At 40.0% G+C, this 13577-nt stretch overlaps 1 protein-coding gene across 2 annotated transcripts in view; it reads right to left on the reverse strand.

The window, feature by feature from the left end:
* Positions 1 to 13577, reverse strand: part of ACC (acetyl-CoA carboxylase) — a 1497654-nt gene that overhangs the window by 653740 nt on the left and 830337 nt on the right. For both annotated transcript variants that reach the window (XM_090383551.1, XM_090383552.1), the window contains one exon: positions 6470 to 6559. In XM_090383551.1, coding sequence (XP_090239677.1) covers positions 6470 to 6559 — 90 coding nt within the window. The remainder of the gene's footprint in view (positions 1 to 6469; positions 6560 to 13577) is intronic.

Below are 13577 nucleotides of genomic sequence, written 5' to 3' on the forward strand. Positions count from 1 at the left end.
ACCCAGACATAGTACCTTGCATTTAACAGCATTAAAACTAAAGTGATATTTTTAGACTAGATGAATAATTTAAGTCTTGCTGTAGTAACATTAGCATTAGTAGGGGCATACAATGCAAGAAAGCAAGCTTATACAGAATCAGCCAAAAAAAAAAAAACAAAAAAACCCCCCTCCCATTTCACCCCTCCATTCGTTCCAAATGCCTGTCCAGCTCAGCCTTAAATTTATTTAGGCTATCAACTTACACAACAAAAGATGGAAGTTTGTTCCACAATCAATTACCCGCTGGCTAAAGGAAAATTTCTGCATATCTATTGTACAACTGTCTTTCCTCAATTTTAATCTGTGTCCCCCTCAGGTTCTTAGCTGAGCAAGAGGAAGAATCCCATCAGCATTCAGCTTACTCAAGCCAGTCAAGGCCTTATAAACCTCAATCAGATCACCTTGCTGGTGCCTACTCTCCAGGCACTGCAATTTGCAGAACTTAAGCCTTTCTTGGTAAGAGCACCTCATTGTTTCCCTCACCTATCTTGTTGCCCTTCATTGTACTTGTTCTAGCAACTCTACATTCTTCCTAAAATGAGGCGTCCAGACCTGTACACAGTACTCTAGGTGTGGCCTGACCATTGCCTTGTATAATCACCTCAGGGGCTCACATCTGGTGAGTATGGGCTTGGCACACCCAGGGTCCTGAGCTGGATATCACCATTCTTCTCTTTCTTGGTGATTCCCTTCTATTTCTGACTCACTCTCTCTCTCTCTCTCTCTCTCTCTCTCTCTCTCTCTCTCTCTCTCTCACACACACACACACACACACACACACACACACACATGGGTAGCTCAGGAATTGTTTTTTGGCTGGTGCAGCAAAAGCCTCAGGCTTCCTTGCATCATATGGCTAATAATAATACCTAATACCTAATAATAATTACCTCCCTGTCCCTGCTAGCAAAATTCCTATATATCACTGTCAAAACTCCATGACCTGCCCTGGCAGCCCATCTGCACTGCTCAGCGAACTTGATATTCGACTGCACAATTACCCTCAGGTCTTTTTCACTTTCCACTTCCCTGAGTATAGTACCACACAGTTGGTACATTTCTCTTCAGTTATTGCTACTCATATTCAGTACTTTGCAATTGTCAATGTTAAACTTCAGTCGCCACTTCTCAGCCCATTTGTCCAATTTATCTAGATCCAGTTGGAGTAGCATACTGTCTTTACTGCCATTAACAACCCTATAAACTTTGGATCATCTTGGACATCAAACCTGATATGATTAAACTTAGCATTATTAGCATTAGTAGAGGCATTTGATGCAAGAAAGCAAGCTTATGCAGCATCAGCCAAAAAAAAAAAAAAAAAAAACCACTTCCACTTCACCCCTCTGTTAGTTCAAAATACCTGTCCAGCTCAGCCTTAAGCTTATTTAGGCTATCAACTTCCACGACAAGGGATGGAAGTCTGTTCCACCAACCAACCACCAGCTGGCTAAAGGCAAATTTCCGCACGTCTATCCTACATCTGTCTTTCCTCAATTTTTTATACACCTCTATCAGATCACCTCGCTGGTGCCTAGTCTCCAGACACTGTAATTTGCAAAACTTAAGCCTTTCTTCGTAAGAGCACCCCTTTGTTCCATTCACTAATCTTGTTGCCCTTCTCTGTACTCGTTCCAGCAGTTCTACATCCTTCTTGAAATGAGGCCTCCAGACCTGTATACAGTACTCTAGGTGTGGCCTGACCATTGCCTTATACAAGGGAATAATCACCCCTTATCCCTGCTAGAAAAATTCCTATATATCATTGACAATACACCATGAGCTACTCTTGCAGCCCGTCTGCACTGCTCAGAGAATTTCATATCTGCCTGCACAACCATCCGCAAGTCCCTTTCATTCTCTACCACTGTCAGTGTAGTACCACAGAGTTGATACGTTGCTCTTGGGTTGCTGTTTCCCATGTATAGTACTTTACATTTGTCAATGTTAAACTTCATTTGCCACCTCTCAGCCCATCTGCTCAACCTTTCCAGATCCTGTTGCAGCAGCATAGTGTCAGTAGTGTCCTTGACAACCCTGCCAACCTTTGTATCATCTGCAAACTTGGACATTAAGCTTGATATACCATCATCAATATCATTTATAAATACAGAAAACAATAATGGACCCAACACTGAGCCCTGAGGGACTCCACTAATAACATTAGTCCACGATGAGCAGTGTCCATTGATTACCACTCTCTGTCTTCTTCCCCTCAACCACCCCTTTATCCATAGCAGCAATTTGCCTCCAATGTCACACTGCTCCAATTTGTGCAGCAGTCTTCCATTTGCAACAGTATCAAAAGCCTTTCTAAGATCCAAGTATATAATATCAAAGCTATTCCCTGCATCCAGTTCTTTTGTGACTGCATCATAATATCCAATCAAATTGGCCAGGCAAGACTTCCCCTTAACAAAACCATGCTGTGTCCGAGCTATAACTGAAGTCTTGTCTAAATGATCCTGCAGTGCTTCTTTAACCAGTGCCTCCATTAATTTTCCTGGAACAGAAGTTAAGCTCACAGGTCTATAATTACTTGTGTCAGCCTTTGATCCTCCTTTGTGAATTGGGGTCACATTTGCACATTTCCGTCTATGGGTATCTCCCCTGAGTCCAAGGAAGCTCTCATAATTATGGCTAAGGGTTTGCTTACTTCCTTTGCTGCCTCCTTTAATATAACTGGATAGATCCCATCCACCCCGGGTGCCTTTCTTGTGTTTATCTTCAACAGTTTCTCCTCCACTTTACTCCCAGTTATTTCAAGATTCTGTAGCTTACTGCTAGAGTTGAATACACCTCTGGCATTCCCCTCGCTGAATAACTCCTCATGTGTGAATGTCGATGCAAAATATTCATTTAGTTTGTTAGCTACCTGAGCAGGGTCATCAACAGTTGACCCATCAATATCAAGTGGACCAATCTGATTCATCCCCTTCCTTCTAGAGTTTACATAAGTAAAGAACTCTTTGCTGTTTTTCTTTGCATCCCTTGCCAAGGATTTCTCGTAATCTGCCTTCGCCTGCCTAACCTCCTTTGTAACTTGTTGCATATCAACTTGTATCTATCATAGGCTTCTGTGTCATGTGTTAATTTGTAAGTATCCCATGCATTTTTCTTCTCTGCCATATGCCTCATTAGTTCATCTGACATCCATTTTGGCCTAAACCTTGAACAATATTTCTTAGTTGGTATATAAAGCCTAGTAGCTTCCAAGATTAATTCTTTGAATACTTCCCATTTTGAATTTGCTGTTGGTAACATCATCAGTTGGTCCCACTGTATAGAATTGAAATACTGTCTCAGTCCATCATAGTCGCCTTTACGGAAGCAATAACCCTTCCCTTTACCCCTAATGGTAGTTACCTCTTTGAGTAAATCCCACTTCAGCACACTGTGATCACTGTCACCTAGTGGTTCATTTATCTGCAGATTCTTAATGCATGAAGAATCACTGCTGATAATCAAATCAAGAGTATTACTCCCTCTAGTTGCCTCCCGAACATGCTGATGTAGAAAATAATCATCCAATAAATCCACAAAAGCCCTGCTAGTGTGTGAGTGACCAGCCCCCAAATTCCAGTCAATATCTGGGAAATTAAAATCTCCCATTATAAGACTCTCTGATTTACTGGCCCACTCTATTTCCCTGTACAGTTTCTTATTATACTCATCAGAATCATTAGGCCTATAGCACACTCCTACTCTCAATTTTGATCTCCCAATGCTTATGTCACACCAAACTGACTCAACGCTGCACTGTCCAGCGATGTCGACTGGCTTCACTTCCTTGGTTTTTATGTGTTTCTTAACTAATAGCATAACCCCTCCTCCCTTCCTATCCAGTCTATCCTTTCTGTAGACGTTGTACTTCCCAAATTCCAGTTCTGCATCCCTTATATCTGTGTGACACCACGTCTCTGATATCCCAACAATATCTGCCTTTGATGTTTTGAGCAATACCTGAAATTCATCAAATTTATTTACTAAACTCCTAGCATTGGTGTACACGCAAGTATACATGCACCTGTTTCTATTCTTAGCTACCCTAACACAACCCATGTGCTTATTTGTACCGCAATGGCTCCCAGCAGTCTCTGAAATATCATGCATCTTGTTTTTCAGGCTTCTGCTCATTCTAATAGAAGCAGTGCAAGAATCTCTTTCACCTCTGCCAGTGGCTACTGTCAATCTATTGGTCTTTGTCTCCCCCCCAAGCTAGCAGTTTTCCGACCCACCTAACACTGCCTCGATAGCATCAGCAAATATTCTTGCACCCTTTCTATTTAAGTGTATCCCATCCCTGTAGAAGCAATCTCTCCTATTAACAAGTACAGTCCAAGGTGAAAAAAATTCTACCCCTTGAGCCTTGCACAATCTTTCCAGGGCTGAATTGATCGACAAGGCTCTTATCATATACTCCCTCCATACACGTCACTTGTACATTTCCTTGGTATGGGGTCCTTGCCCTGTGACACAATTGTGTGCAACCTCTGCTCTGGGAGCTGCATGTGTCTGAAAGGAATGTACAAGTGGGGTCGTGTATGAGATAAGGTGCCCGGATTGTGGAGAATGTTTTGTTGATGAAACAAAACGTTGGTTAAAGATCGTCTGGGGGAGCATATGCATGCGATAAAGACCGTGGATTATGGAAGTCTGCTGTGGCAGAATATTTTTGGGAGGAGCACTATCAAATCTCCCCAGACGAAGCTGTTATCGTTGACTGGGCACGTAGATTTTGGGACAGCAAATGGCTCGAGAGCTTGCGGATTTGCTCCTTTGAAAGCAATACCATTAATAGAGACAGGGGAATCTACATTCATCCCCTCTTCGAGGCGGTTCCACCTGGCATGCTCCCAATGCACATGGGGAGAATACTGCCCATGCTCCTGTAGAAACACGTGCTGAGAGCAGTGAGCCTGCTGATATTTAAGGATGTGCTGTATGATAAACCCCACTGTTGAAAAAGGAGGCGGATGCCTCTAAAAGCTACAGTTATTGTTGTTATTTGGTTTTTAGGAGCATTAGCAACTAAGGCCATATTGCTCCGGGATATGCGGTGGTCATTCCCTGACCTTTCCGCATCCTCCATATTTGGTGGTGACGGGCTTGAACCCCGGTCTAATCAAGAAGCATGTGCTACGCTTCTTGGCTACGAACCTGGCTATGGAGGTGCCTGGTTAGAGAAGTAATGCAGGACCATCTGGACACGAATGCAAACATACTGCAGCCACAGCATGGATTTGCTAAGGGGTGGTCTTGTCTAATCAGTCTGACAGGGTACTATACTGCAGTTACCAAGGAACTGGATGCAAAGATAAATTTGATATTGTATACAGCCACTCCTTGACTTACATAAGAGTTGCATTCTCTTATGTAAGGAACACTACGTAAGTCATAATTTCCCTAAATGCTTATGCAGCACTCACAACAATGTGCACTGAATTTGATTGAAGCAAAAAAGAAATGTTCAACGAACACGTAAATAGATTTTACATGTTCATCAAATTAAATAAATAGAATTATTTATTCAATTTTTTTTTTATCTCATGTATAGGAAAAATTACAAAAAGCATACAAAATTACAAAAATTTCAATATTACAAAAAGAGGAGACCAACATAACGTTAGCAAATTTTACTTTTCGAGCATTGTTGCCAGAATAACTGTCCAGCTGATAAGTACGCTGCCGTGGAAGTTGAGGGCTGTGGTGATAGAAGGGTTTTTTCTGACACATCACAAAATTTCACTGCAGCTACAGAATTGTCACTGGTGACTTCACCGCATACTTTAATGTTGTGGAAACCAGCACAATACTTGACCCTATAAAATCACCTGTTGCTTGCCACAAGACTGGCTTGTTCGCCATACTTATCCTTAATATCTTCAAAAATACTTTGAAGCAATAAATGTACCTGGAGGTGGGATGCCAGAGCTACCCAGACACTAAAGCCATACCAGTGCCAGCCTGAATCCTGTTCCTCAGACCATGAGGGTAGGGGCATGGCATTGACATGGTTGTCCCTTGCAGGCAAACACACCATCCATCTTGTAGAAGAGCCCCCTTTCCAAATTTCCACGGGTCACAGCATACGGCAAACATGCCAGATTCCTATGGCATTAGCCTGGAACTTACATTGGGCATTGGATCCCAGTGATGCTATTCCGGAGAACCAGCAGAATCACTGGGAGGTCCCATTCACCACATACAGGTGCCCACGTCGAAGTGTTGAACTCAGAAAGATAGTGATTCTCTTCAATAAATATAAAATTGCAAAATTCTACAAATCACTGATGAACATCTTGATACTCAGCCGGAGATATAGATAATTAGAAATAATTTATATAATTGGCTATATATCACTTAATTGGTTTAATTCCATCAACAATTAACATGCACACAGATGTGGTTGCCAAACTACAGTTACCTGAGGATGTGTAAAGGCCACTTCAAGTTCATCCATAGCTTCAAGCAGAAGTCTCTCTCCCTCATTTTGCAAATATTCATAGGATGCTTCCTGCAAAATGTAAGAAAATTCTTTTTCTCAAAAAAGTAATGAGCCAACTAATAAAATATATCAAAAAATAGTTCCTTGAAATGGAGTAAAATTAATCCTTTTGAATTAATTTTTCATACCTTTTCTACATATATTCATGGAGTAAACATCTTACCAAGACACTATACTTCACAAAAATAAATGGTAAGATTATGAACCTTGCAGTATTACCTCTAAAATCATCTATTATAAATAGCCAGATGTAATATTCATATATCAGGTATTCTTCAGAAAAGGAAACACCAGAAGTTCATCAAAATCTAAGTTAAAATTTAATAGAGTAAGAGATTACCTCAATCTTTTGCAGAGAATGCTTCCAGTCAATGCTCTCCAAATGTAATGAATAAAATAAAATAAAATAAATGGATAAAATAACTTAATGAATTCTTTCACAAATAGAAATATGACCGATTTGATGTGCAGTGGAATCAAAAAACGGAATCGAGGCCTATCCAACCCCAAAACACATCAAACGAACTCAACAAGACCATGAGTGTGAGAAGACATTGCATCAGAAAAAAGAATTTAAAATCGGAAAGCCACTTACGAGAATAGATAATTAAAATCACAATTAAAATCACGATTAAAATTTGGATGAACATACAAATTAAATGAAATTCACAGCTTTTCCCTTCCTTAAGCAGTCAATGCTTTTCAACTGATCACAGTGTTCACAGGATGGAAATGTCGCAGTGTGTGTGTGTGTGTGTGTATGTTAGGACCTTAAATAGGTTAGTGTTAAGTTTTTACTAATCTAATAGAGGGCTAAATGATTCTGTGATAAAGAAAGAAAGTAGAAGCTTAACATAAAAAAAGAGACCAATTACATTAAGAGAAGCAGCAAAGGAAGTAAGCAAACCTTTAACCATAATTATGAGAGAATCATTGGATTCAGGAGAGGTCCCTAGACTAAAGGTATGAAAATGTATCCCCAAAACACAAAGGGGAGGGGGAATCAAAAGACGACATGAGTAATTACAGACCTGTTAGTTTATTCTGTTCCAGAGAAAATAAGAGTCACTATTAAAAGAAGTAATGCAGGACCATCGGGATAGGAATATATTTATACTACAATCACAGTGGATTTGTTAATGGGCAACCTTGCCTGATCAATCTGATTGAATAGTATGATGCAGTAACAAAGGAATTGGATGCAAAAAATAGTTTTGATATCATATACTTGGAGCTCAGGAAAGTTTTGATAACATTGCATATAAAAGACTGCTGTGCAAACTGGAGCAGTGTAGCACTAAGAGCAAGATGCTTCTGGGGATAAAGGGATTGAATGGGAGAAGACAGAGAGTAGCTATTAACCCCTGGCATGGTGCCGTGAAGGGTATTGTATGGTCGTGGTACCTGCGTGTACCGGTGAACTGTACAATAAAGATCTTATCTATTAATGGACACTCCTCTTCATGCATTAATGTTATTAGTGGAGTTCCCCAAGGTCCATTGCTGGGCACATTCTTGTTTTGTATATTAATGGCATTGATGAAGTATATTATTCAAGTTTGCAGATGATACAAAGGTTCACAGGGTGGTTAATAACAGTAATGGTAAGCTACTGCAACATGATCTAGAAAAATTAGGCAGATGGGCTGAGAAATTGCAGTTGAAGTTTAACATTGAAAAATGCAAGGTATTGCAAATGGCTAGCAGTAATACAGAGTACCACACAGTTGCTATTAATTCCTGCTTAACACACCAATTGTGTGGTACTTCACTCAAAGTAATGGAAAATGAAAAAGACTGAAAAAGACTTTATAACAGTGCAGATATAAAGTTCTGTGAACAGTGCAGACAGGCTGCCAGGGGTTTAGTTAATGATATACAGTAATTTTGCTATTAGGGATAAGGAGGTGATTATTCCATTGTAAGGCAATAGTTAGACTACATCTTGAGTAATGCCTCATTTTAGGAAGGGCAAGGAAGTTAGTGAAGAAAACAAAAGGGTGATCTTACTAAGAAAGGTTTCAGTTCTCCAAATTGCAGTGTTTCGGGCTTTGAATGTCCTTGCTTATACTGCAGCATGATCACCAGATCAGTAGAGTTTACAATAAATCATCAATACAAATGATAATCGTATTTAGAGTGGTCACGCTCCTGACCATTCGGCTACGTCAGGCATCTGGATTAGAAAGCTCAATGTTGATGGCATCCTTTCTCTTGTTCAGCCTACACCCGGGAGGAGGCATAAATTCAAATTGAGGAAGGATGGTTTGTGAAAGGAAGCAAGATAGATGTGTGGAGGTTTGCCTACAGCCAGTAGGCAAATTAAAAATAGGCTCACCACGTCCATCTGAGACCAGAGAACCCCATAATGGATGATCTCCATTAAAATCTCTTAATAAACAAATAGGAGATGGTAATTGAGAAATAAGATTTTCAGTTGGTGAATTGTACATGATTGGTTCAGTGGAAGATAAATTGAGACCAGTGTCAGAGTGATACCAATTACTAAACACATGCAACAGCTTCCAATTGGGTTTGCAAAGGAATGCGTCTGGAGGGGACTCATGAGTCCACGAGTATGGCTACTCCTCCGTGGGGGCTGTTAGTATCAGATTGATCGTGTCTGTAGATAGTATAATTTTTGACAGAAATAGATACTTTTGTTGTTAGATTTGTTTCTTGTAAGCATATGGCAGCAGGATTGTAACGGTGAATTAGTTTGTAGATATCATCAATATTGCTGCGAAAACCTCTGCAATTCCATTGTATAATTTGTTCCATTATTTGGTTTTGTGAGCAGAAGATCAGTCTGTCTGCTTTTTGTGAGTGGCTTTGTTTATATCTGTCGCATTTTGATTTTTCTTTTCTTGAAAAATTTGGGTGTCCTGAGTTATTCCTTTCTTCCATATCACCATATCATCATCTTCATGTATTTCAAGCAGATCTTCTGAGTTGGTTGTATCATCTGAGTCCATGCTTGAGGGGTGAGATTGCTTCACCTCTACTGTATCTGATTTTTGCAATTTCTCCACTGCTTGACAATGGGGAAGTGTCTGGGATGGAACTGTCAGTGGTGTATTACTGCATTGATCGACTACCTTTGATGGAGATGGATGCTGAACCGAGAGGACTGATCGAGCCCAGTCTGAGATCGATGTGTCTGTAGGGATGGACACTTCTGTCTGACATGCTACTAATTGGTGACTGTAAGTAGCAGAGGCATAAGTGCATTTTGGCATACTTAATTTTACTTGTTTTCTTGCCTCTTGGTAGGAAACTTTATTTTCAATTTTAAACTTTTGTATTTTTTCCCCCAACTTCCAGAAGTGGCAGTCTTTGGAATATGCCAGATGAATATGCCAGAATATGTCTGATTTGGACACTGTGGAGTTGATGCCTTACATTCTGTTTGTGCATGAGTTTTACTCCCACAGTTTGCACATGTTGCGTCTCAACGGCATGTTGTCTGGGAATGGCCGAATTTCTGGCATTTAAAACATCTTAGGGGGAGGGTTTGGGATATATGGCCGAACGCTTCAGTTTAAATATCCTGCTTTGACTAAAGCGGATAGGTTTGGAGAACTAAAAGTTAAAATTATACTCTGGGTAGGGACTAAACTGCAATCTTTATGGATCACGGTCCTTTTTGCCTGTGTGACTTTTTGTTCTTTACGTTCCAGAACTATTTCATCTTCAGGGATGTTAAATAAATCCATTTGGGTATCACTCCCTTTGAAGAATTGAGGGTGATATGTGGTGTGATTAGAACTGGGATTCCACTCAAGGATGTCAGACATAATAATAGTTCAGAATGTCGAGAATTTGCGGTCTCAATTAACAAATCTCCAGATTGGAGACGTTTCACCATTTTTGGTGAACCTGCAGCAGGTTCGAGGGATCTCTGAATGATTAAGGGGGAGAGCTTGCTCACAGGTTGTTTTGACAGAGAATGTATTATTAGGAAAGCTCGTGATTCCTGTTTGTCAGTATCCTTGTTCATTCTCTTCAAGAGAGAGGTCACGGTCAGTATTGTATTTGTCACTTTGTTGAGAGCACTTTGGCTCTAAATGTGGAAATTCAGTTGTTTCCATCTCTGCTCCTTTTAGCCCTGAGGGTTGGTTTTTCCACCTGGTTACCGGCCCCACCACGTGGAGGCAGGAGCGATGCCACCAGTGAAAAAGTGGTTATTTATGTTAGTAGAGTTGGTTAGTGATACAGCAGCCTCTCGATTTACCGGAATTGGATTAACTTGGAAGCGGGTTTCATCATCATCATCATCAGCCATTTTCAATCCACTGCAGGATGAAGGCCTCTCCAGCAACTTTCCAGTTCCTTCTGTTTTGAGCACTGGCCATCCATTTACTACCCACAAACTCATGAATTTCATCTATCCATCTCCGCCTTTGTCTTCCAGGTTTTCTTCTAGCTCCTCTTGGATACCATTCTGTTATTTTCTTAGTCCATCTGTCATCATGTCTTCGAGGTATGTGTCCTGCCCAAGACCATTTTAGTTCTTTAGTTTTGATCAGAATGTCCTTTACTTGAGTTTGTTGCCTAATCCATGTGTTTCTCTTCTTATTTAACAGTCTGATTCCCAATATGATTCGTTCCATTCTTCGCTGTGTAGTTCTCAGCTTCTCTTCCATTCTTTTGGTGAGTGCCCAAGTTTCACTTCCATAAGTCATGGTGGGGAGTATACATTGATTCATTATTTTACGTTTCAGACAAACTGGGATATTGCTCTTCAGTATGTGACTCTATTTCCTGAATGCTATCCATCCAAAATTTATTCTTCTCTTGACTTCCAGCCATTTATCATTATTACAGCTAATGACTTGTCCCAGATAAGTATATGACTCCACCTTTTCAATTTCTGCTCCTTCAATCATTATTTCCCTTTCTGTGGCATACTTGTTCATCATTACTTTTGTTTTAGCCATATTCATCTTTAGTCCAAAATCCTTACTAGCTGTGCATAATTGATTAAGATTTTCCTCTAATTCGTTGGGATCGTGGCTAATGACCACAATGTCATCTGCAAATCATAAATGGTTTAGGGTACTCTCCGTTCACATTGACTCCTTTCTGCGACCAGTCTAATCTTCTGAAAGCTTCCTCAAGGGCAGCAGTAAACAGCTTCGGAGATATTGTCTCCTTGTTGAACTCCTTTCTCAATTTTAAATTTCCTACTGTCTTTGTCTAGTCTAATAAAGGAGGTAGCACTCTCATATATTTTCTTCAAAATCATAATAAATGGGGTATCAATGCCTTGTCTTTCCAGTGCCAGAAACATTGCCTTATGCTGTATGGAGTCAAATGCCTTTTCATAATCCACAAATGCCAGGCATAATGGTGTTTTATATACTCATTTGCTTTCTCCATTAGCTGTGATATTACATGAAGGTGATCCATAGTTGAGAATCCTGTCCTAAAGCCAGCTTGCTCTTTCGGTTGATTCTCATCAAGTATTCTTTCTAATCTGTTAGTAATGACCCTTGTGAACAACTTGTAGATGTGGGATAGCAAGCTAATTGGTCTATAATTTCCAATTTCTGATTTATCTCCTTTCTTATGCAGCAAAACTATGATTGCATTATTCCACTGCTTAGGTGTCACACCTTTTCTAATGCACTTTGTGAAGAGCCTTGCCAGTTTTTGTGTTATGTCTCTTCCTCCCAATTTTAACAACTCTACAGTAACTTCATCTTCCCCCGGGGCTTTCTGATTCTTCATTTTCTTCAATGCATGTTCTACCTCATCAGGAAGAATATTGGGTATGTCGTATGTGTTGCTACTTTGCAATCCATCTTCCCCACTGCTGGCATCATTCCCCTGCTCCTTGTGTAATTCTCTATAGTAGTCTTCTGCTATTTGAATTATGCCTTCTCTGCTGTTTATAAGTACACCATCGCTATTCTTCAGTTTCAGTATCATTTGTCTTTTTGTATTACTGCTCATGGCTGCTGATTTAATTCCTTTGTTTTCCCTTAATGCTTGTTCTACTTTTCTTGTGTTAAATCTTCTTATGTCCTCTCTGAGTCTCTAATGGCTTTGCATAACTCAGTATACTCAATTTTCTCCCTGTCAGTGTTTTTCTTGCTTTTCATTTGTCGTCTTCGGTTCATCATGACAAGTGTTTCTTGACTAATTTTTTCTTCTTTGGATTTCTTTTTCCCTATAGGTTTCTTACCACTTTCAAAAAGTTGTAATATTCCTCATCGATATCTTGGTCCTCAGCAGTCTGCAGAAGCTCATACTTGTTCTTAAGTTCCAGTACATACTGCTTTTTCTCCTCTTCTGTTATCTCAAAGACCTTTGTATTATTTACTCGAGTCAGTTTTTTCCTTTCCTACATCTATATCAAGTATATCCTATATCTGGGTATATTCTTACCACATGTACGCCATATCCAAAAATTTCATTACTTCATACAGCATGTCCCACCCACTTTTTCTTACTATTGAATACACCATGAATTGTCAAAATAATAGAGCAAGCTTATCTGCGAAAAGACCTAAACCTCCCAAGGACTTCCTAATTCATTTCACAAATATACGTGGTCTCAATTCCAATCTCAACGATGTCCATTTCCACTTGCAGTCTTCCAAACCCCATGTACTTTTTCTAACTGAATCTCAGTTATCAGTTGATTCAACTACTGCTCATCTCAGATGTCCAAATTATTTGCTGTATGAATCCTTTCGCCTCAAAGGTGGTACTTGTGCACATGTCCGTTCTGATATTCCCTGTCAGAGACTTGGCAATTTGGAATCTCCTCTCTTTGATCTTCTCTGGCTTAAAATCTCTCTGCCTCATTGTGTCAAATTCATTTGTTGTCTCTACCGTTCTCCCAACTCCACTAATCACTTGGAGCTCTTTGACTTCCTCTCTTTGCAACTTGACTTTCTCCAGTCCAACTTTCCTAACAGTGAGGTAATTTTCCTTGGTGATTTTAACGTTCACAACTCCAGCTGGCTTCCGTTTTCTAGTTACACCGACCCAGCAGGTCGAGATGCTGAGGCTTTTG

This window comes from Mastigoproctus giganteus, chromosome 10 (genome assembly GCF_048544385.1).
Source record: "Mastigoproctus giganteus isolate SK-2022 chromosome 10, ASM4854438v1, whole genome shotgun sequence".
Lineage (NCBI taxonomy): Eukaryota > Metazoa > Arthropoda > Arachnida > Uropygi > Thelyphonidae > Mastigoproctus > Mastigoproctus giganteus.